General features: G+C 40.2%; 1 protein-coding gene across 1 annotated transcript in view; it reads left to right on the top strand.

The window, feature by feature from the left end:
- Nucleotides 1-2269: 2269 nt before the first annotated feature.
- The window catches only part of SLC5A8 (solute carrier family 5 member 8), a gene marked incomplete at both ends in the record, with an annotated part of 39856 nt that continues 19094 nt past the window's right edge, over nt 2270-23031 (top strand). The window contains 7 exons of the mRNA XM_080935536.1: nt 2270-2620; nt 7650-7715; nt 9886-9937; nt 17953-18020; nt 18968-19122; nt 21497-21637; nt 22879-23008. Of these exons, the coding sequence (XP_080791662.1) occupies nt 2270-2620; nt 7650-7715; nt 9886-9937; nt 17953-18020; nt 18968-19122; nt 21497-21637; nt 22879-23008 (963 nt within the window). The remainder of the gene's footprint in view (nt 2621-7649; nt 7716-9885; nt 9938-17952; nt 18021-18967; nt 19123-21496; nt 21638-22878; nt 23009-23031) is intronic.

Raw genomic sequence — 23031 nt, 5'->3', positions numbered from 1 at the left:
GAGTCCTCTCTCCCTACTGGAACTCCCACGTCCTGTGCCCTGCTTCAGTTAGTAGGCCGCCAGCTTTTTCTTGGCAGGTGGTGCTTCCGTACAGTAGAGGAGAGTCTCTCTACAGGTTGCAGCATTTCTGAGTCTGCCTCTTAGTGGTTGTGGGGCTGCATTGCTCACAGGTAACCTGGAGTTCTGGACTTAACTCTAGGTGTCAAAAAGAAGAGTTTTGCTTAAATACCTTTTCTTAGATTTAGGGCTTTTGGCTTTACAAGCATTTTCAGAAATAGATTCATTTCCCAGAAGGATTAGGTTTCTCTCTGTGCTGTACTTACAGTTTGACATGCACAATGATATGCAAATGTACATCTCACACATATAAGACACAATTCCACTCCACATCTTGTTTAATGACTGGGTTGCTTGGATTTAGCTTGTGTTTCCCTCTGCAAATTTTATGTGTGTGAGTGTATATGTGTGTGTATATTATATGTATATGTGTATACATGTATATGTTATATAATTATATGTGTGTATATACATATATACATTATATGCAATAATATATGTGATGCCAACTGATAAAAAAAAGTTCTAATATAGCCTTTTCCATGCTGGGCTGGGCTGAAGGCATTTGATTCCTGCAGATCAACTGGTAAGTTACAAAGACGTGTGAAAATGGACTAGGACAGTTTAAATTTAATTAAATTTAAATTAATTGATAGAAGGCTGGATACAATTGACTGGAGGGGTTACCTTAGGAGGAAACCCAGAGAATCATGGTACCCGTGCATCACGTACACTAGTAGTAATATTTCAAAGTAAGATACTTAAAACATGCTCCGAGTGATAGACATAATCTCCTCGGGGTCTAGAGAGGTGGTTCCTTGGTTTAAGAGTACTGGCTGCTCTTCCAGAGGACTTGGGATGAATTCCCAGCACCCATTTTTTACAGAACTGTCTGTAATTCCAGGCAATCTGATGTCCCCTTCTGGCCTCTGCTGGCACTGCATGCGCAAGGTGCAAAGACATACATGCAGGTAAAGAGCATCCACACACATAAAAATAAATAAGTCTTTAGAAAAGCATCACAGAACAGTTGTCTTTAAGTGGGCGTGTTAAAGTGTAACATTAGCGTGTACCTTTAACACACTACCTGATTTAAAAGCCTTCACCTCCACCATTTCCTCGGGCACGTGAGTCATCTCCACCCCTACCCTCTCCTCCCCTCTTCTCTCTTACTCTCCATCTCTCCCTGCCTCAGCAGGGTCTCACGCAGTTCTTGCTGGCCCCGAACTTGCAGCCCAGCCAAGGATGACCTTGAACTGATCTATTTCCACCCGCCAAGTGCTAGAATTACAGGCACAGGGCTCCGTGGCTATTGACCTCACCTCCCTGAAACACTCTTTTTTTCCTTCTTACAAAATGGAGATAATTCGTATCTTAAGGGTAAGAACCATACTTGCTAGTGTAAAAGGCATTAGTTACAGCTGCTTTTGTTTTTTAAACCTAATTTCAAGAGAGAATAGCGGCTGTCATCGCGGACGGCAGGCTACAGAAGGGGATTAGATATGCTATAATAGATCCGGAATGTTTGTTGAGTGAAAACACAAGCAACCCACACCACAGCCTTCTCCATTCCCTGTGTAGCTGCTCGCCCCGTCTAACCACCGTGATCTCAGTTACCGCAGTTGTCACTCCCATCGTCCATTAATTTGTCAAGTGACGATGAGCCTCAAGCTCTTAGCGAATCTTCAAGCGAGGTCCTGGGCTGTGAACTGGAAAGTGTGACAACTGCCCTTCGATCCACCCTCACCGCCCCCGAACGCACACGCCTGTTTAAAGCGTGCGTCCCCGCTGCTGTCACTTAATAAAACTTGCGCAGAGCGCGCGCTGTGGATTCGCTGGACGCGGCAGGAGGTTCCAGTTCTTCCCCCCACCCCCAGCCCCAGAGTCGCTGGTGCCTTGGCAGTCGCAGTCCGGGCCACCCGGGGCCACACCTGCTGAGCGCTCAGCGCTGCCGTGGTGCGACTCTCCCAGTCCCAGAGTGACAAGGTGACAGGTGTCTCCCCGATCTGGCAGTTGGCAGCAGGTATTTAGGCTCCCATTTCTTCAAGGAGCCACACCTGCAGGACGTACCAGATCTCCGCGGGACGCCACGCCAGCGTCAACCCGGAGGAAAAAAAAAAGCGAGCCCTGCCGGCTCGAGGCTAAAACCACCTGTGCTGCGCTCGCCGCCGCCACCACTGTGCACTCTGGGTGCAGGTCACCGCGGGGGACCATGGACGCCTCGGGGGACATCGGCAGCTTTGTGGTGTGGGACTACGTGGTGTTCGCGGGCATGCTTCTCATCTCGGCGGCCATAGGCATCTATTATGCCTTCACTGGGGGCGGCCAGCAGACCTCCAAGGACTTTCTGATGGGCGGCCGCAGCATGACCGCGGTGCCTGTGGCTCTGTCCCTCACCGCCAGCTTCATGTCCGCTGTCACTGTCCTGGGCACCCCCGCTGAGGTCTACCGTTTTGGGGCGATATTCAGCATCTTTGGCATCACCTACTTTTTTGTAGTGGTTATCAGCGCAGAGGTCTTCCTTCCAGTGTTCTATAGGCTGGGGATCACCAGCACCTATGAGGTGAGCGGTGGGAGTCAGGGAAAGGGAAGGCTTGCTTACAGTTTCAGGCTCCAGAAGAGACTTTCTGGGGCCAAGCAGTTTCTGCCATATGGAAATCTCTCCTTGTGAGTGCGGCTCGGATTACCCCACCCCCACTCTGAGCGCCCCATAGAGATAAGGCTTCTAAACGGAATGTATCCCTGAGATTAGGTTTTTGGAGTTCACATTCAAAGCAAGCCAAGTACAACGGACAAATATTCGCTAGGGTCTTTCCTGACTTTATGAAGCTTTAAAACGGCGTGTGTGTGTGTGTGTGTGTGTGTGTGTGTGTGTGTGTCCGCCCCCATCCCAAGAATTTGTCCATCCTAGTGGTTAAGATGGAGCTCTTGTTCCAGAGCTTGCCTTGAAGCCTAATTCCACTGCTTGTGAATGACCTTGGGCCATTTACTTAACCTTTTGTATTGATGTCTTCATCTCAAGAAGAAAAAAGCACTTGTAACCTCATCCGATTGTAGGGAGAATTAAATGTGCTGGTGCCGGCGTTCCTTTTAGAATAGAGAGAGCCTCGCACAAAGCATATGCTGGGTAAGAGCTGAATATAATTATTGTGTCAGGACTTATCCTGAGATGATTAGAGAAAAGGAAGCAACAAGGTTCTTAAACAGCCCTGCTTGCTGCCTCTCTGTGGACGGGTCCCGCAGGAGACCCACACTCCGTCTGTTGCGGTGTTCCTCTGCATGTTCATTTTAAAAGTCGTTCTCAGGACAAGGCTTTCTGAGGATGAAGAACATTTGGTTTGGTTCCACTTAAAGACGTCAAAGGTGTGTGTGTGACTGTGCCCCTGTTTACAAAGGAAAAAAAAGCTCGGCCTCTCCAGAGATGTCCTTTACTCAGACCATAAGCTACAAGCTCCACAGACAAGTTCCCATAGCACTAGGCTGCCAAGCAGGGAGCTAGGTGCCTCATAGATGGTCCGTTTCCCTGAAGCTCAGGATCGCTGGATGGTGGTTTCAAGAGTGGGCTGCTTTAATCTGTGCTGGGCACCTGCCCTCATTGGTATGACAAGTGTTGGTGGCAAACTCTGTGTTCTACAGATACCATCCAAGTCTAGGCATGTCTGTGGCTGAATTGTCTTCTAACTGTGGTCACTGTGTTTATGGAAGCTTATGCTTCCGCCCTAGGAGTGAGAAGATTTCTCTCTTTGTGAAAGGGAGGTGACAAACTGGCCGTCCCGGGCCAAATTCGGTTCTCACTGCCGTCTTACATTGTTCTTCAAGACATTCATCATAAGTCCTGATTGTTTTGTTTTAAGAAGTTATTAATTTAAGAACTTGCCAGTGAGGAACAGCAGATGAAATCTCGAGTGCCTTTGGAAAGCTTGGAAGACTAGTGATGCTGTGCTCACGTTTCCCGTGGCCACGGGGCCTCCTGCAATAGTCACTGATCTTGCTCGGTTAATGGCTGTACCGAGGCTTTTTGTGCATGCATATTGGCCTTCTCATGGTGGAGAAATCCTTACCCACCTGCATGTCTTTATAAAATGTGCGTGGAAGATGGTCAGTACTGAAGGGGTCCTTGAGCGGGTGGGTTATGTGGCAGAACATTTTTCTTAGTGAATGTGAGGCCGTTTTAAGATGTGAAGTCCTGGCTCCTGCTGTTCATGTGTATTACCAGGGGGGCTATGGGGGCACTAAAGTCTGTGAGCTCTGACCTGTAGCTAACCAACTCCAAAACTTAGAGAATTACTCGAATAACCAATACAAGGTTGGAGTAAGAGGACTCCAACCCTGCCAGGAGAACACTGTTCTCAGAACCACTGACCCATGCCTCTTCAGAGCTGTAACATTAACCAGAAAGGGACTTCTGTGTTTCTAGTGACAGGAGTTAAGCTAGCAAGGATTCTGGCTAAAAATGGTCCCAGAAGGCTCATGTTTATTGAATCTTTATAATTCAGGCCAGGCACTAAGTTGCATGGTTTTAGACATATTATCTAACTCAGTACAGCACAATTCGTGTAAGGGTATGCTTGCAGTTCTGTTTTCCAGAGTGGGGAAGAAATAAGAATCCATGCCAAGCAACTTACTGATTGCTCTAGTGAGTTAGTTATAACCCTAAGCATTTCAGAGAGAACCGAGGAAGTCATCCAGGACCTTTGAACTTATAATCACGTTGTACATGTCCAGCTCAGGGTGTCCGTTGGACAAGGAGAAGGACATTTGCTGTGCCTCTAAATTAATTAGCCATGGCAGAGGATGTCTTGGGAGAAGACTTTGTGGTCTGTGTTGAGGACACCTTTACAGACACTGAGTAATGGTCACCTACCCATTCTTGCCCAAATACGAATTATTTCTACACTTGCATTTCTATAGCCAAATTTGGTTAACTACATTTTTACTCTACTATTGCTGTCAAGATATAGATGATAGGCATTTAACAATGTCTACTCAGGAATCTAGTGCAATTAATAATTTCTTTGAGATCTCCCAGGCTCTACCATAGCAACTTTATTATGTATATCAATTGAAACCTTCACATCTCTAAGTTAACCTAAATTCCAAGGACTATGAAAGATCTCTGTTCAGTGTAGGTATCTATTATTCTGTAGTTTTGCTTGTAAATTCTAGATGTGTTCTCTAAGCCAACTGTAACAGGACCAGGGCTTCTGCTTAGGTTCTTACATAATTCCTTTGAAGTCTAGTAAAGGACCCATGGCCTCCTGTTTCTCTCTTCAGTTGACTTTGTGTGAATGTAAACATTGGTCAGTTGATCTTTGGGACAATAATATATGTGAAAAATTCCATGCTATTTGGTTCAATTTCTTTTATCTGCCACTGTCTCTTAAGCTTTGTGCAGTCTCCAACAACTGGATACACGGATCTAGAAAAGGCAAGAAAAAAAATAAATCAAATCAAAACAAACAACAACAACAAAAACCTAACTGGGCACACCTTTAATCCAAGTATTTGTGAAGCAGAGGCTGTGAGTTTCAGGCCATCCTGGGCTAAAGAGTGAGTTCCAGGATAGCCAGAGCTACAAAAGACTTCCATATCCATTCATGTCCACTCACATGTAGTGCAGATTTCACTTTCAGAAATAAACGGTTTCCAGTTTTCAGAAATGTCTCCACTTTCCAAAGTAGCCTTATATGATTTTGATATCCATGATTCACAAGGTCCTTGGCTTTCAACTCCACTAATCTTTGCATCTAAGTTTTGAAAAATTTACATCTTATCTATGTATATCACTGGATACCTTCCCTTGCAGAAACAAAGAGAAGGAAATGTTCCCGGGATCCTCATTTTAAACACTAAGAAGCTGAGATGGAGAGAATGTGGCCTCAAGGTCATGAGTCAGGCTTGGCACTTCTCAGGGGCTACAATTTTGCCACCAGCACTGCCTTGCACTACGTTGGGAATTTGTCACCCATCAGTGACAAGTGAAGGTTTTATTTGTCTGTGGCGCTATGTACTTATGGAATCTTAAACTCATAGGCTATTTTCTTTTTATTAATGTGGTCATAGGCACAGATTCTGTGCATCAAAGTTTGTAAATTTGAGTTACATCCCTGAAAACAGATTACAGTCTTGGTCCTCTCTGAGTACCAGCATCCTCATTTCCAACATAGTGCCTGCATCACCAACCAAGTATGCCAGGTGTGTTAGCTGTAACTGTGCAGCAGAAATACCCACATGTCTTTACATTGATGATTAGCTAATGACAATTTCTCCTTCCCTTCCTCTCCTCCTGTTGATCCTGTCTCCCCCTTTATCAGCCAGACTCCTAACAATTGACTTCTTTCTACATGTACTAATCATACTCAAGTTAAATAATATCTTCACCTTCAGCTCAGAAATTCTGATTCTAACTATAATATATGTTATATTATACAACACAGGAAATACACAGACCATTTTATAGGCTGTAGTAGATTTCAGTGAGAGTTGTAAGATTGGTAGGGTCTTGGCTGTAAACAGAAGATAACCTGACACTCAAGAGACTGAGGCAGACGGCTGGGAAATTGAGGCCAGTCTCGGCTACATAGTGAAACCCCACTTCGAAAATGAAAGCAAAACCTAAACCAACAAACTGACCTGGGTTGCCAGAAATGGCGTTATATATGTTAATACACCTGGAAAGAAAGTGCAGAAGGCTTAGAAGAGCAAGACCTGTCTGGTCTTTATAGAGGCAGACCTTGTCTCAGAGAACGAACAAGACAAAGCAACACTGAAAACTTGACCTCAATGATGTAAATTAAACCTCTATACATACTCACATACATACAGTCAGTCATACACATACTCTCTCTCTCTCTCTCTCTCTCTCTCTCTCTCTCTCTCTCTCTCTCTCTCTCTCTCTCTCTCTCTCACACACACACACACACACACACACACACACACACACACACTGGTGTGCCAAGGATTGCAGAGCACGGAGCTTGAAGCTAGTTCATAGAACAGCATGAGAGGCAGAGAGTAAACAGCGCCCGGAAAAGTCTGAGCATCAACAGCTTCTTCAGTTCTTCCTGTCAGGATCACTCTGCCAATCCAGTCCCTCTCTGGTTTAGTGGTGTCCATCCGGAGGAGAAGGTGATTGGCTGTCCGTGGGGTCACGTGATTTCCTCTTGCTCAAAAGAGGCGGGGCAGTTGATGTAGATTTCTTCTGTGTGAAATAGAAAAGGGTTCATTTCGCGATCGAATCAAAAGAAATAGAGAATGGTTACTAAGAGGAAAGAAGAAACAGTAGACTGGCGACTGACAGAGACAGCACAAAGGAGTTCTCATGTGCTGATGGTGTGAGAGGTTGTAGAAATCTGTGTGCATATTAAAAGCCATTGAGTGGTAGTCTAAAGGATCAGCTTTGCCATATGTAAGTAAAAATCATTTTAGTCAAATAAGAACACAGAATGCAAATAAGTTACAAAGTTCCGTTAAATGTCTCACCCTTCATTGTTCGAGCAGATTTAAAATGTGTTTAGAAGATTCACCTCTCTCTCTCTTCCTTCCCTCCCTCCCAACCTCCCTCCGTTCCCCAACCCCCACCCTGGCAACAGTATTTGGAACTTCGTTTTAATCGATTCATCCGTCTCTGTGGGACCATCCTCTTCATCGTTCAAACAGTAAGTACTTCTCCATTGATTTCCTTTCTCCTTTGGTATCGAAACTGGTTTTAATCTGCGGGAGAGCCTTGTTTGGGAAATGCGTGGAAGATAAAGAGGACAAGACAGCAATACAAGGAAATGAAAAACAAAACAAAAAACCTAAAGATTCTTAAACTGTGATGCTGAGTTCTTGTAAAACAGTGGTTTAAGTGAACTTTATGTTTATAGTCATTGCTGTTTATTGAGTGAAGTGACTTTGACCTACAGGTATAGTAGAACAGTTTTTTCAATAACTTAAGTTTTCTTATTCACTTAACATCCAGATTGCAGCCCTGGTTTAAGTATTGGTCAAACAATAGACAAAGAATTTTAGGAAAATCCCCTTTCTAGCCTTTTCCATCTGGACCAAGCTGACAGTAAGCACATTATTTAAATGACAGCAGTATTTGAGGGAGCTACGTTGGCTGGCAGGAGGGATTCTCATACAAGGAAAACAAGGTGTAGTTTTCTCAGTCCTTTTGCAACAGACTATGTAAATAGATATAAACCTGACGAGAAGGCTTTAGGGAAGAATTTTGTGTGAAAGCATACTTGAAAAATGAATCAGCACTCCTTAAAAACTTGAGCTTGCTCCATTTGGAACAGGATGCTTAGTGTAAGGGAGAATCCCGAGCTTTAGGAGAGATCTCAAAGACAAACACACAATCCAGTCATTCAAGAATACACACACATAGATGGACACATTGACGAACATGAATGGAAAGCAAAGGTTTGCCAAGTAAAGGTATGAGTCACAGCTCGGTGCTTCTTGCTCCTTACGAGGCTGCTAGAGGGTTTTCACAATGCTCATCACAGTATTTTTCTCTCTCCTGCCACAGCTGAGCATCTTAGGTCTGGATTTGGTAAAGGCGGACCATGTGCAGGTCTCCAGTCAAAAGCCACCTAAGACTTGCTCCGGAGATATGCGAGACAGACGCCTCTTTCCCACTGTTTAACTTGGTTTTGTTTTCTGTCTTTGTACATTTCGTCAGGTCTTAGCACCTGCAGTATGAAAAGGCAGGTGGAGACTCTGATAATCTAAGGCTAGTTGCTAGTATGTAGTTCCTGCTAAAGATGCCTCCATGAGCAAGAAATGGGGACAGTGGTTATGAAGACAGTGTCACATTTCAGATCTTCAACTGAGTTAAAAAATGGCCATGGAAAGTAGTTCATTTTCCTTTCAAAGGAGGAGAGCATTAACACTTCCTATTTGAAGCTTCCATGGAGGATGATTAAGCATGTCATTAGAATATAATTTTATATATAATTTTATAATGTTACTTGAAACTACCCGCTATAGAATGTATTTGAAGGGTGAAATACAATGAAAACAATATTTTGAGAAACATATACTTTGTCTTAACAATTGTATTTAAGGCTAATCCAATGTATTTATTGAATACATGAGTGGAGAGTGATTATATAAAATAATGGATTATAATCTTCCAAAGGTTTCATAATTTTTAGTGCAAATTTACACTTTTGTTTTCTTTGTGGTCTTATTTTTATTTTTATTTTTTCACCGAGACAGGCTTTCTTTGTGTAATAGAGTCCTGGCTGTCCTGCCTTTGCTTTGTAGACCAGGCTGGTCTTGAAACAAATTTACACTTTTTGCCTAATGAGTTTAAAAGCCAGTTTTCAAAAAAATTTTACTTTGGAAAAAATCATTTGAATGTTCAGTTCGTAGCTTAGCTGTAGACTGTTTATGGTGTTGGTATAAGGCCCTGGATTCCGTCTGCAGCAGCGAAAAAGAAAATGTTAGCCAGTGACAGCTGCAGGCATATAATTATGGAACTGACCTGTTATTGTTTTTTTTTTTTTTTTTTTTTTTTTTTTTTTTGTGTGTGTGTGTGTGTTTAAGTATTTTAAATCTATGGAAATTGAGTTTAAGCTTGAGTTGTTGGATCAATAGACATATTTTTGTACTGATCATCACACTTTAACAAAAAATCTTCATAAAAGATTTTTGTGATGGTTTAGACACACTGTAGACAGAAAAAAAATCAATTTTATTTAAATATTTTCAAGCTATAATAACACATTAAGTATTTTGGAATGGATCAATTCATAACTGATTTTATAACTCATGTATGGAATTCATTAATCTTTTACTTCATATTATTCATTGTTTCTCTTCTCTCCCTGCTAGATTCTGTACACTGGGATTGTGATTTATGCCCCTGCTCTGGCTTTGAATCAAGGTACATATAAAGGGGCAATCGTGTAGCTACAGTGGCTGGTTCATTTTTGCTAATCTTTATTCTCTCTCCTTGGGGGACAGACAGATGGAAAGAGACTTCCAGAAGCCTTAGGGGCTTTATGAGGGTAGTAGGATGGGCTTAGTTAGTCTATACAGGCTTCTTTGAGGTTTGATTGGATAATTCCAAAGTGGCCTAATAGGCAGACGGAAACCTTACTGGGTAGGGCTAGTTGCTTCAGTATTGTATGTCTGCCAGGCATTCTTTGTTTCTTCCCACCCTCTCCCATACTGTAGCTTAAATGACTGTACCCCCTCCTTTTTGACTACTACCTGGAGTTCTTTCCTGCATTAATTTACTTTCTGTTGCTTCCATAAATATCATGATCATAAAGCAACTTGGGGAGAAAAGACTTTCTTTCAGGTTATAGCTTACAGTCGAGTACAAGGGAACCCAAGGCAGGAACTGGAGACAGGAAGTGAAACTGAGGCTATGGAAGGGTGTTACTTACTGGCTTGCTGCCCATGGCATGTTTGATGATGATGATGGTGGTGGTGATGGTGATGGTGATGGTGATGATTGCTTCTCTTATGGAAACCTACTTTATTTTTTTCTTTAAATTTACCTATTGAGGATTAATTTTTATGCAACCAAATGTGCCAACTTCAAGGAAAATGGGCATATCCTAACTCATGTAACCAATAATCACAATTAAGATATCACACCAATGTTTTCTCTCATGCCTCTGTAGAATTAATCCTCCCCTGGCTCTAGACAACCACGGACATGTGCCCCCCCCTGCTTTGTAGATTCTTTACTCACATAGTCTGCCCTGATTGTGGTTTCATTTACTTTTCCTAGTTCCTCCATACCCCCCCTCTTATCAGTTACTCCCTTTCTCTCTTTCATTAGAAAACAAACAGGCTTATAAGAGATAATAATAAAGTATGACAAAATAATGTATATTAACATAAGACAAAAACTTACATTAGAAGTTGGACAAGACAAACCAACAGAAGGAAAAGAGCCCAAGGGAAGGCAGAAGAATCAAAGACCCACTCATTCACACACTCAGGAATCTGGAAAACACTAAAGTAGAGGCCATAATATACACACAGAGGACCGGTAGAGACCTGGGCAGGCCTCTGTGTGTGCTGCCTCGGGTCTCTGTGAGTTCATATGAGCTTTGCTTATGTTGACTTAGAGGGCCTTGTTTTCTTGGTGTCCTCCATCCATCTGGCTCTAACATTCTTTCTGCCTCCTCTTCCATAGCATTCCCTGAGTCTGAGGGGAAGGATTTGATGGAGATATTCCATCTAGGGCTGAGTGTTTCAAGGTCTCTCACTCTTTGCATAAACGTCAGGCTGTGGGTCTCTATGTTTGTTCCTGTCTATTAGGAGGAAGCTTCTCTGATGCTGAGGAGGGCGCTGATCTAGGTATAGCAGAGTATTATTTCCAGTCATTTTATTACTACCTTTTAAAAGAAAGACTAGTAGTATTTGATTTTACCCTAGGTCCCTGCGCTAACCACTCTCTGGTTCCTGGTCACGGGAGCAATGTCAGGTTCCAGTTCCATCTTATGGAGTGGTCCTTAAATCAAACCAGATATTGGTTGGCTAGTCACTCAAGTTCTGTGACTCCATTTCTCTAGCATATTTGGCAGGCAGGACACTGTTGTAGACAAGAGGGTTTGTGACTGGCTTAATGTGTACGTTTCTCTGTTGGCAGTATGCAGAGTCTGTGCCTATACCGAAGATGCTAGAATGTAGGGTGAAGGGTGTGTGTAGGCACCAGCTAGATCCCTCCACATTCAGCGAGGTGTGTGGGTGCTGCCTACAGCAGTGGGGCCTTGCTGTCAGTTTGCAGACAAAAGCCTAAGTTATTTGAGGATTCCCATGGCACCTCTCTGGCCAAGGACTCAATTAGATGTAACCCAATCCTGGTATTGGAAACTTTGGTGACAAGAGATGTCCAGTTGGGGGCTCTCTCTTATTCCCCTATAATTTGCTGATTTCATTTAGATCACCTTCACACACACACACACACACACACACACACACACACACACACACACTTTAGGAAGTTTCTAAAGCATTAGGTTTTTATACTACTCTCAGATACCCTGTAATTTTAGCTGTCTCTCCCTGTATTTCTTCCCTCAACATACTCCCCCTTCCTCTCCACTTGATCATCCCAGCCCCACTCTCCTGGTTCATAACAGTGTATTCTATTTCTCTTTCCCAAATTTTCTATATTCTCCCTCTGTGCTTCTGAAGACTGTAGCTTGATCATCAATGACTTAACAGCCAGTGTCCACATAAAAACAAATACACACCATATTTGTTTTTCTATAGTTGGGATACCTTACTCAAGATGATTTTTTTTTCTAGTTACATCTATTTGCTTGGACATTTTGTGTGTGTGTGTGTGTGTGTGTGTGTGTGTGTGTGTGTGTGTGTGTGTGTGTTTTAAACAGATGAGTAATACTTTATCGGGAAAAGGTACCACGTTTTTCTTTATCCATTCTTCTGCTGAGAAACATCTAGATGGGTTTCACTTCCTGGCTATTATAAACAGAGCAACAAGAAATATGGTTTAATAAGTGTCTCTGTGATAGGCTGACATATCCTTTGGATATATGCCCAAGAGTTGTATGGCTAGATCTTGAGATAGATCCATTCCTGTCTTCCTGAGGGATTTCCACCCTGATTTCCATAGGGGCTGTACAAATTTACACTCCCACCTGTGATGGATGAGTGTCCCCCTTACTCCACACTCTCTCCAGCATGAGCTGTCCCTTGCTTTATTCACCTTGTCCCTTCTGACAGGTGTAAGATGAAATCTGAAGTAGTTTTGATGTGAATATTTCTGATGGCTAAGGATGTTGGACATTCCCTTTGAAGTGTTTCTCTTTTGGTAGCATGGAGTATGTGCCTGTACCATTTGAGATTCACTTATTGAGAATTATTTGGTTAGATCTGTATTCCATTTTAAAATGGAATTGTTTTCTTGATGTCTAGGGGTTTTTTTTTTTTTTTTTTTTGAGTCCTTTACATGTTTTGGACATTAGCCTCTGTCAGGTACATCGTTGGTAAGAATATTTTTCTATTCTGTAGGCTGCCACACTGTCTGAGTAATGGTGTTCTTCACCATGCAGATGCTTCTCAGTCTCATCTTGTTGGTCTTATTTTTATACAGCCTGTGAGCTGGGCCCCCTACATCAATCATTAATGAAGAAAAGCCCTTATAGGCTAATCGGATAGAGACAGTTTCCCAGCTGAGGATTCCACTTCCCAGATGATTCTAACCTGCCAGTTGTCAAGTTTACGAAAACATAACCAGCACAGACCCCAAGGGGCTTCCGTTTCCTGCTCAGATTCATGATGAAATCTGGCCCTTCTTCCTGGACTTTTATTAAAGTTCATATTGAAATAGATAGTAGCTGTGTGATTTGACATATGAGGTTTCTCCTAGTGACTACTGTGTGGATAAAAACCCATTAAGGTGCCAATCCATAATCTTCAACTTTGGATTTGTATAACAGCAGTGAGAACTGCTTATCGATGGGAAAACTCTGTGTCCTTTGACTTTTTATCAGTTAGAAGTCAGTTTATCTCTAAACTTTCTTGTAAAACAGGTAAGGGGTATTCGTGATGGTTAGGAGATGGTGCAGTTCCCAAAGTAATGTGCGGGAACCTACTAACTCCACGCTCCATCTTCTTGGTGTTATGACAGGAATGATAGTGACTGTTGCCAGAGTCTGTGACAAGTCAGAGTATCATTACAGTGAATGTATCATAATGTATGTGCTTTTGACATCTGCATGTCAGCATCAGCACCAGCAGAAATGGCTTGCTTCATAGTTAAGAAATGAGTGGTAAACTTGATACATCATTTATTACCTTTAACTGAAACTAAAGGCACCAGGGTTCTGAAACACAGTTCTTGGAATAATCTAAGCATGGACTTTAATCTCTGATGGAATCAAGGCTTTTACTTTCTCTTTCTGGATAAGTCTGGAGCCACCTTCTAGGCAATTGGAGCCAGAGCAATTGTGCTTGGATGTTTAGAATGCCAAAGGTTTGTTTGCTGTACCCAGGAGAGTAGATGGAGTATCTTCTGAACAATACATGCTCTTGTAAAACTTCAGAATTGGGACTTAAGTCCACAGAATTGTATTTATAGATTTTGCTTTCTTTTGTTATCGAAAATCTTCAAAGATTAACATATGGAGAATAGTGCATTGTACCTTAATGTTGAACCACTGTATTTTTAATAACTCCCCACTTACAATCAAATTTAGCCCACCCCAATTCTCCAGTAGCCTACTTGGCTGTAAATATGAAATATTGCATCATTTTGTCTGTATTAAAAGTGAGTCCTTTTAAAAACATAATAATTAATAATAATAATAATAATAATAATAATAATCCCTTCACCATAGCTACAATATCAGCCTCAGCTCTCCAATTTCCTGTCAAATTCATGCTATATTTTCCTGATAGATTTTTCGGTTTCTTGGAATCACAACCCAAGGAAGTATGTTTACATACAGATATTTTTTATTTGTACTTTATTTATGTTTATTTTTCTTCTCTTTAAAAGTTGAAGGCCTGTTTTTCTTGAAGTGCAGTTTGTACAGAACAAAATACACACAGCTTAGGTGTACAGTGTGATGAATACTAAGAATTGTATATCCTCATGTAACTATAACTCAAGCCTAGACTATTTCCAGAATCCTCTTCCAGGAAGTTTCTTGTGCCACACTCTAAAAAATTCTCCTACCGTTTAAACTGATGGCTTTTTTTTGTTTGTTTTTAGCACCCTAAGTTTGTTTTTACTGTTCTTAGATTGTATGTAAGTGGAAGCCTAGACAGCTGTTGTGTATCTGGTTTCTTTTTTTTTTTTTTTTTTTTTTGGTTAGTCAGTTGCTTCTGAGATTCATTTATGTTGCCACACAAATACGTAGTTCATTCATTTCTTTCCTGTCTCTCATGTGTGTGCACATGCAGCCATCTGTGTGCATGCGTGGAGGCCTAAGGCTGACTTCAGGAATCAGCTTCCATGGCTCTCCTTCTTAAGGTAGGGGCTTGCAGTAGAACCTAGAAATCTATAACTACTCACATAGTTAGCAAGCTTGTTCTGTGGATTCTCTGCCTCCCCTTCTTAACACTGGATTGTAGGTAAGCAGTCATGCACAAACTAACATTGACCAGGTTTGGCGGTTCCAAGACCCCATCATTGTGTTTGCACGGCAAAGATATTAATAATGTAGCTATGCCAGTATAGCTCATTAATTTTCATCGCTAGTGATATTTCACTGCGCACAGTGAAATCGGCATACCTACTCTCTTGTTCACGGGCATCAGGATGGGCATAGTTTTAGGCTACTATGAATTAAAGACTCTACTAATATCCTTATACAGATTTCTATGTGTTTTGCTTTCTTACCTGTTTTCATCACACAGGAAGTATAAATTTCAACATCCATGTATTCTGAAGGAGGGCAGGACTGGCATGTTTATGAAATTGAAGAGAAATTGCCTAATAGCCTTTCTAAGCAGCTGAACCATTTTAAATGTCCATTCCATAATATCTGAGGGTCCAGTCACCCCTACACCCTCGGTGACACTTAGCATTTCTTTTTAGCAATCTTAGCATGTATTATAAATATTATTGAACTGTGGTTTTCTTTTTTTTTTTTTTTCTTCTGGTGACTACTGATGTTGAGTTTCTCAGCTCATGAAATGACCAAAATAAACCTACTATTTAGCTCAATTTAGTGTTTGGAATTACTTGGCATTTCCCTTTTGTAGTTTATGTTATTTGAAGACAGGATCTCAGGGAGCCCAAGAATCTGCTATGCAACTGAGACTAATCATGAACTCTTAATTTTTTTAAAATATCTTATTCATCATGTATGTTGGTATCATGTGGAGGTCAGAAGAGGATAATTTGTGTGCATCTTTTTTTTTTTTTTTCAACTTCTCCTGTGTAGGTTTTGAGGATGGAACTAAGGCTTTGTAGCAAGTCCCCTTATTCACTGAGCTTTAGTTTTGAATTCTTTCTTATTGCTTTTGTTTTCAAGACAGGGTTTCTCTGTGTAGCCTCGGCTGTCTTGGAACTTGCTCTTTAGAGCAGGCTGGCCTCCACTCACAGAGAGCTGCATGCCTCTGCCTCCAGAGTACTGGGACTAAAGCTGTGAGCCATCACACTTGAACTCTTAATCTTCTTATCTCTACCAGCAAAGTTCTGGGATTATACAGACATGCCTCCTCATGCCTGGTTAGGATTTTCCCCTAAAAAGCTAGAGTCCTTTGAGGATATGCTGAGTATGGTATAGCTGGGTCATATGAAAATTTAATTTTAGGTTTTTTTTTTTTAGACAATGGAAGGTCCTGAAAGAGTGGTTTCCATAGTGGCCGCCACAGTTTTTGCCCCCATCAACAGTAGCCACAGGTTCCTTCTTCTCCAAATGCTGGTCATATTGTTACCATTTGTTTGAGTTGGGTGACATGAAATGGAAGAGTCTAGATTCATGCATTACATCATGCTTCCTGACTGGTGATCATCCCCTGTTCTTGGGTTCCCAGAGCAGCTAAGTTTTTAACACTAGTTTTCCCTCTTGAGATGGAGGCTTTCCAGTGCTGTGGGCTTATTCTGTGAATAGGACCCACGGTCTCTTTTCACCGAGGCCAAATGGCTTGTTTTATTAGGTGCAGCGTTTCTCTCCCCCAATAGATTTTCCTCTTTCTCTCTTTGGAATAGGGTAGGTTCTTTTACTAAATATCTTCTCCTGAGGTTTTAAAGTGTGTTTTACTGATCACTAAGGATGTTTAAAGTTACACATCAACTACCGAGTTGTTCATTTCTGCCATCTTGTTTTTATCAGATGGAGTTTGTAATGCTTGGAAAAAGTCTCTTTTACTTTATAATTTTCACTTTAGATTTCTGTTTATTTGAAGAAAATGCATTATTTGTCCTGTCAAGATTCTAGGGTCTTCTGTTTACCAATTGTACCCACATTGGACCATTAAGTATTTCTGGAATCCTCAATGTTTAGTACTTAGAGAGTTCATAATTTTGAAAATGCAGGTCAAATTTTGGAACTGATTAGTTAAGGTAATAGTAAAAGTTTGGGGCTAATTGGTTAGTAGACCTATTATGCATTATATTTATATTTTATAATTCCCTCTTCATTGATTCGATAGAACGTACCTAAAGATACACTTTCTTTGGTTGACTATTTGGTTACTCAGAAAAATAATTTGTACAGGAAAGGTGTCTGTTACACCCTTTTAAAAGTTTTGGGAGGAAAAATTGCATGTCTAAGGGTATTGCTCAGTTTTTACTTCTCAATTTCACGAAGTCCTTAACTTTATATCCTTTCCATCTGTGTAGAATATAAAATGGTTCCTAAATCAGATCTATAAAGAGAAATGCATTTGAAGAAGTCTAACATAGCTCTATCTTTTCTGTTCTGTTTATCCTTTATATATTATAGATAACTATATTTTCTTTTGGATTTTATTTATCCTTCCATTAAAATATATATCACTCCACTTCCTAGAAAATTGGTAGCAGATGATAGACTTTTATACCTCGAGTCTTATCTTCAAAGCACATTTCAAGGTCTGGAGGAACAGCATCTTTATATGAAGCAAAGGGAAGGAGTGGGAAATCCCCCTTGATCCCAGTCAGCCCCATCAACTATATTACAGAATCCAGCAATCTCTTAGCTCAATTACCATATAAATCCTTTACTTTGAATTCCATTTAGACAGTGTTGGATCTATACATGACATCTGTGAGTATCAACAAGCAACATGTCTGTTGGGCTTACCAAATATGATTTTTTTATCTTTACTCCATTGGTCTTAGGGGCATTGATGAGATGTGATCCTAGTCTTAAGTAAGTGGATCTATGGAGCTAGGTGCCCCCTTGATAATTCTTGAGAAGTGCTTTTGTTATGCATGTTTCACAGTTGAATAAACATATACTCTCTTTCCTTCTACAGTTACAGGATTTGATCTGTGGGGCGCAGTGGTGGCCACAGGGGTGGTCTGCACATTCTACTGCACACTGGTATGTGGACAGTGCCTTTTCCCTTCTACTCTACTTGCTTTGCAAAACTGGAATTTCAAGTAGTCACGTGCTGCAGCGTGACTGCTCATACTTACTCTTTCTGGGCTTCTTGCAGCACAACATTTTTGTAAGGAACATTTGGTTCTTAGATATGGATTGTAAATGAAATTTCCCTTTCCTCTGAACCATTGCACAGGTCCCCCGTTTTAATCTCTTGATTCATTATTATGGTTTTCAAAATCTTGAGACGTGCTTGTATAACACCTCAGCACAGAAACTTGGGATTAATGGTCTATTAACTACAGACACAAGTGACAAACTATGTGCGTGACATCAAGACATGATGCTGCTGTATTATAGATGCAGGCTCTTTGCAGTGATTCAAATGTATGCAGTCTTTGATAGTCACTTTTTAACCTTTTATTTGATTGATCTTTTAGGAAACTATGTCCTTTCAGAGCCTGTTTAAACCCAGGTCGTAGAGTCTGAAGGGAAATTCTTGTGGCAGTGACTAGTATGCACCAATTTCAGTATCTTGATAAGTGATATGATTATTTGGGTATAAAATGATTGTTAGCTGACAAAATGACATCTGTAATATAACTCTGAATTGTCTTCCTAGAACTCCTCAGCCCACCTCCCTCCTGTCCAAAGTATATATCTATATATCAGTAGACTACATATAGTTTTATCCTCTTCTGCTTTCTCGCTGGCTGTTGTCTAGCCTGGGAGAATCTTTCATCTTTGCCCCTGCCTATGCATTAAATATCTTCTTTTCTATAAAGGTTCTTTGAACAAGACCATCTCCTTCAAGGGAACTTCTTGACCAAATTCCATGTTTATTATTTTATCCATGTTTATCTATCGTATGGTGCATTCACATTCGGACAGATATATCATCGCGTCTCATAGAAGTACTAATCCTAAAACACACTTTCTCCTCAAAGGGAGGTCTTAAAGCAGTTGTCTGGACAGATGTTTTTCAAGTTGGGATCATGGTGGCTGGATTTGCATCCGTCATTATACAGGCTTCAATAACTCAAGGTGGCATCAATGTGATTTTAAATGATGCTTCTAATGGTGGAAGATTAAACTTCTGGAAGTAAGTGGCTGCTTACCTTCTGGCTAACTGAGTGCATTCTTGTTTTCTTTGTAGGAAATGGTTTTATTTAAATAGTAAGTTTATACTGGAAAATCAATCAGTTACTAATGATGTGGTCTGTAAAATTCAAGTGGGCAAGTAAATGTGGGAGGAGTTTACCAGGTCGTCTGAGGAGTTAAAGCATATTGATGCCACTGGATCATGGCATCATGATGGCTCTTCGACCTTCTCTGAACATATGGAAAGTAGGGTAGGAAAAATGGCAAGCAGACAAGGCCCCTTAAAAGACAAATACTAAGAGACAGTAATTTCATTTGGATAATTTTTATTTTAACCAACACTGAGTAACTCTCTTGATATCACTCTGGCAATATACTACATATTAAAATGGCAAATTGTTAAATATTATTTAATGTATACACATTTATTTATCTACCTACCTATCTATCTATCCATCCATCCATCCATCCATCCATCTATCCAACCCTGAAAACCGACCAGAAAAGTTATGGTTGATGTTTCAAAGAATAGCCTGGCACAGAATAAACATGTTTAAACAATGGAAAACCTAGATTGTCTATCCAATGCCTATCATACAATTTGAGAGAATTCTGCCAACACCTACCCCTTGGTTCAATAGAGTCAACTTCTTGCACCATGCTCAAGGTGGAAAGAGTTTCATTTTTTACCTAAACCATGTTTTCTTCTCTTTAATTAACCCTACATTGAGGTTGGAAACCTGTAGTCACTAGCTGGAACAAAAAAACCCACTCCATTTGGATAAGTTTTGTTTCTCAGATAGCTTTTTTTGATGTGTTTTAAAAATGGTCTTTTTTCTTTGAGAAAGACTTTTTCCTGAAAACAATTGCATCACCCTATTCATTTGGAGAAACACATGTCAGGGGATTGCCTTAACTATTTTCAGGATTTATTTCTCCTTTTACTTCAAGATTCAGATCTGAAACTTGAGAGCCTCTAGGTGGGTTATTTTTAGCTATGTTTTCATCCATGGTTAGGGCAGGACAAGATACTTTCAATGGATATTTACTCAGACTAGTTAATTATGAAAACATAATCCCTCCAATAAAGTCACATTGATTTTTACTTGGAGGGTATAAATAGATCAGAGGAGTTGGAAGTGAACAGTGATTGTGTAGAAAATATTAAGTATGTTCAGTCTTTTCCAAGATACCTAGGCTGAGGGGCCGGGGGGCGGATATAGTACAGAACCAATTTTCTGCATTTTTCTTTTGTTTCTTGGCATGGTAACTATCACTGTATACAGAGGATACACTTGCATAGCTTCATACACCAATAAGAGATCCTTTAAAATAAAAACAGATCCTTTAATAACCATCTCACCGAAGAATGTTAACCACTAAGTGATAATGTGAGGGCCCATTGTGTTGTAGAATTTTTTTTTTTCAAGAATGTTTCTTATTATACTGAAATGTGTTGAGAGTATATATAATTGGCACAATGTCTTTTCTGGTTGAGGAAAATGAAGGAAAGAACTAAAATCTCTAAATTGTGTTTATGTGTTTTGTCTTTGTCCCTTCAGATAGCTCATTAAATTCTTTTGGCTCCTGACTTCTCTTGGTTAACGTGGTAGGTAACTCTCCACAAGAGAAAGACTAGGAGCACTAAAGCTCTTGGAATTTGATGTAAGATGCCAGACAGTGGGTTAGAGGCTCCCAGTTTATAGTTTTCAAGGTCATATTTAGGTGAAGGTGAGCAGACTTCTCCTTTCCCCAAACGACACATTACAGAGTTGAGAGATGTTTCAAATGGAAGTGGAACTTTTTCTGATAATATTTTGAGCATGTGTGCCTGCCCTATGAGGTGGTTTTAAATGGTTAGCATTTAACTTATAGACATAAAATTCCAAGAAAGCATAGTTATAATGACTTGGTAATTTTCACAAGCATATAGTTGTAGAGTGCATTGACCTCTTAAGCTTAATTTTGCTTATACATGTGCTAGGTTAGGAATTATGTCCACACAATGTGCTAAGTTGCATTTACTTTGGTATGATATCTATCTACATGGTACACTTGAACCCCCCCACTCCCAAACATAGCGTGGGAAATTTGCCCAACAATAGTTTCCTAATACTATGGGAGAATAATTTATCTAAATGCTCCATGTGATCAGAAAGTGTATTTTTCTCCTGATTTTATCCAGAATCTCCTAATATCTGGAAATATTATTGTTTATTTAATTGAATGATTTTAAATTAGAAATATTTGTATTTTGACATTACAATTTGTACATTTTTATGTATGTCTGTGAGTATATATCGCTTGAGTATTCTAGAACTTTATTCAGTCTCTGGTGAACAATTTGTGCTTAATTCCCTTTTCTTTTCATTCAGTTTTAATCCTAACCCTTTGCAAAGACACACGTTCTGGACAATTATCATTGGAGGCACTTTTACCTGGACAACCATCTATGGTATCAATCAGTCCCAAGTGCAGAGATATATTTCCTGTAAAAGCAGACTCCATGCAAAACTGTAAGCCAAACTGTGGTGTATGAATCATTAATAACTGTCACTGTTCTTATGGAAATGTTTCTGAAAGTCAACCTTAGTTCAACTTTAAGTCTTTGTATCATGAAACTCCAAATACAAATGATCAACAAAGGACTAAATTTGGCCAGTGGGTGGTTCAGTAACAGAGCCCAAAGTGGTACTAGATGTTTGCAATCACATATTTGGAAATATTTCCATAAATTATTAAGTAAGTCATCCTCATCAGGCATATAAATGCCTCAAGAACTTACAGAAGCTAGAAAATTATAAATGAAAGTTCAGTGTAAGAGTGATTGCTTAGCTTGCTTTGGGCCCCCAAAATAACTTTGTATATGGCTTTTAGCATGAGGAAACATCAAATTAGAAAAGTATATGCAGTCTTGGGACAGTGAGATGGCACTGTAGAGAAATGTGAGTTCCTGAAAATAACACAGCAGGGTGTTTATTTGAAGTGGAAGTGGTAGCATGCACTGTACTGTCAGTCCCTATCGGGGGTTATGATGCCCTCCAACTTGCTTGTTAGATAGCATTGTACAAGTTGCTTAGTTCTACTGAGCTTCAGATCAAAACTTGTAAAGGAGAACAAGAAATATTATTACTACATGGGAAGTTTGGTAGACTACTGTGTTGGGGCATACACATGTAATTGTTCATCTCCCTTTATGCTTTAAATTAATGGCCTGTGAGGATAGAGAATGAGTGAGGGAGAACATGGTATGAAGAGAAACCTGTCCAGGGAATACAAGTGTGTTTCACATCCTTAATGATGGTGGTCTTACAAGCTATGTTGGAAAAACTTTAATAAATTGATATACATATATATGTATACACATATATAATATTTAACAGCTTATAATTAAGCCAATTTTTAAAATAAAATGAATAAGTTACTGCTTTAATGCCTAATAAAAATTTTATTTTATGGTTAAAGGACTCAGTGTATTATAGTAGTTAGATAATATTATAAAGACATAGATGACTGTAGATTTCAAGTAAGAAGACATTTTCATTGAGAAACAGCATCTACCAGAAGGATCAATAGATACATCATTGACTGATATCAAAGAAGACAACTAGGTAGAATAAAGATCATTTTTTTTTTGAGAATCAAAATATTATGTGCATTGATTTGTTAAGTATAATCATGACATGCTGCCTTGTCAGTTTCCTTGGTCTCTGGGATAGACATTACAGCTGTTATGTGGTGACATCCTCTCCTTTAGGTCCCTCTATATCAACCTTGTGGGCCTCTGGGTGATCCTCACCTGCTCTGTGTTCTGTGGACTCGCTCTGTACTCCAGATACCATGACTGTGATCCCTGGACATCTAAGAAAGTGTCAGAAGTGGACCAGGTTTGGAATCACATCTTCCTCAC

The sequence above is a fragment of the Micromys minutus genome (assembly GCF_963924665.1).
Source record: "Micromys minutus genome assembly, chromosome: 22".
NCBI lineage: Eukaryota > Metazoa > Chordata > Mammalia > Rodentia > Muridae > Micromys > Micromys minutus.
Note: the sequence above shows the minus strand (reverse complement) of the source record. Positions and strands in the feature narration are given on the sequence as shown.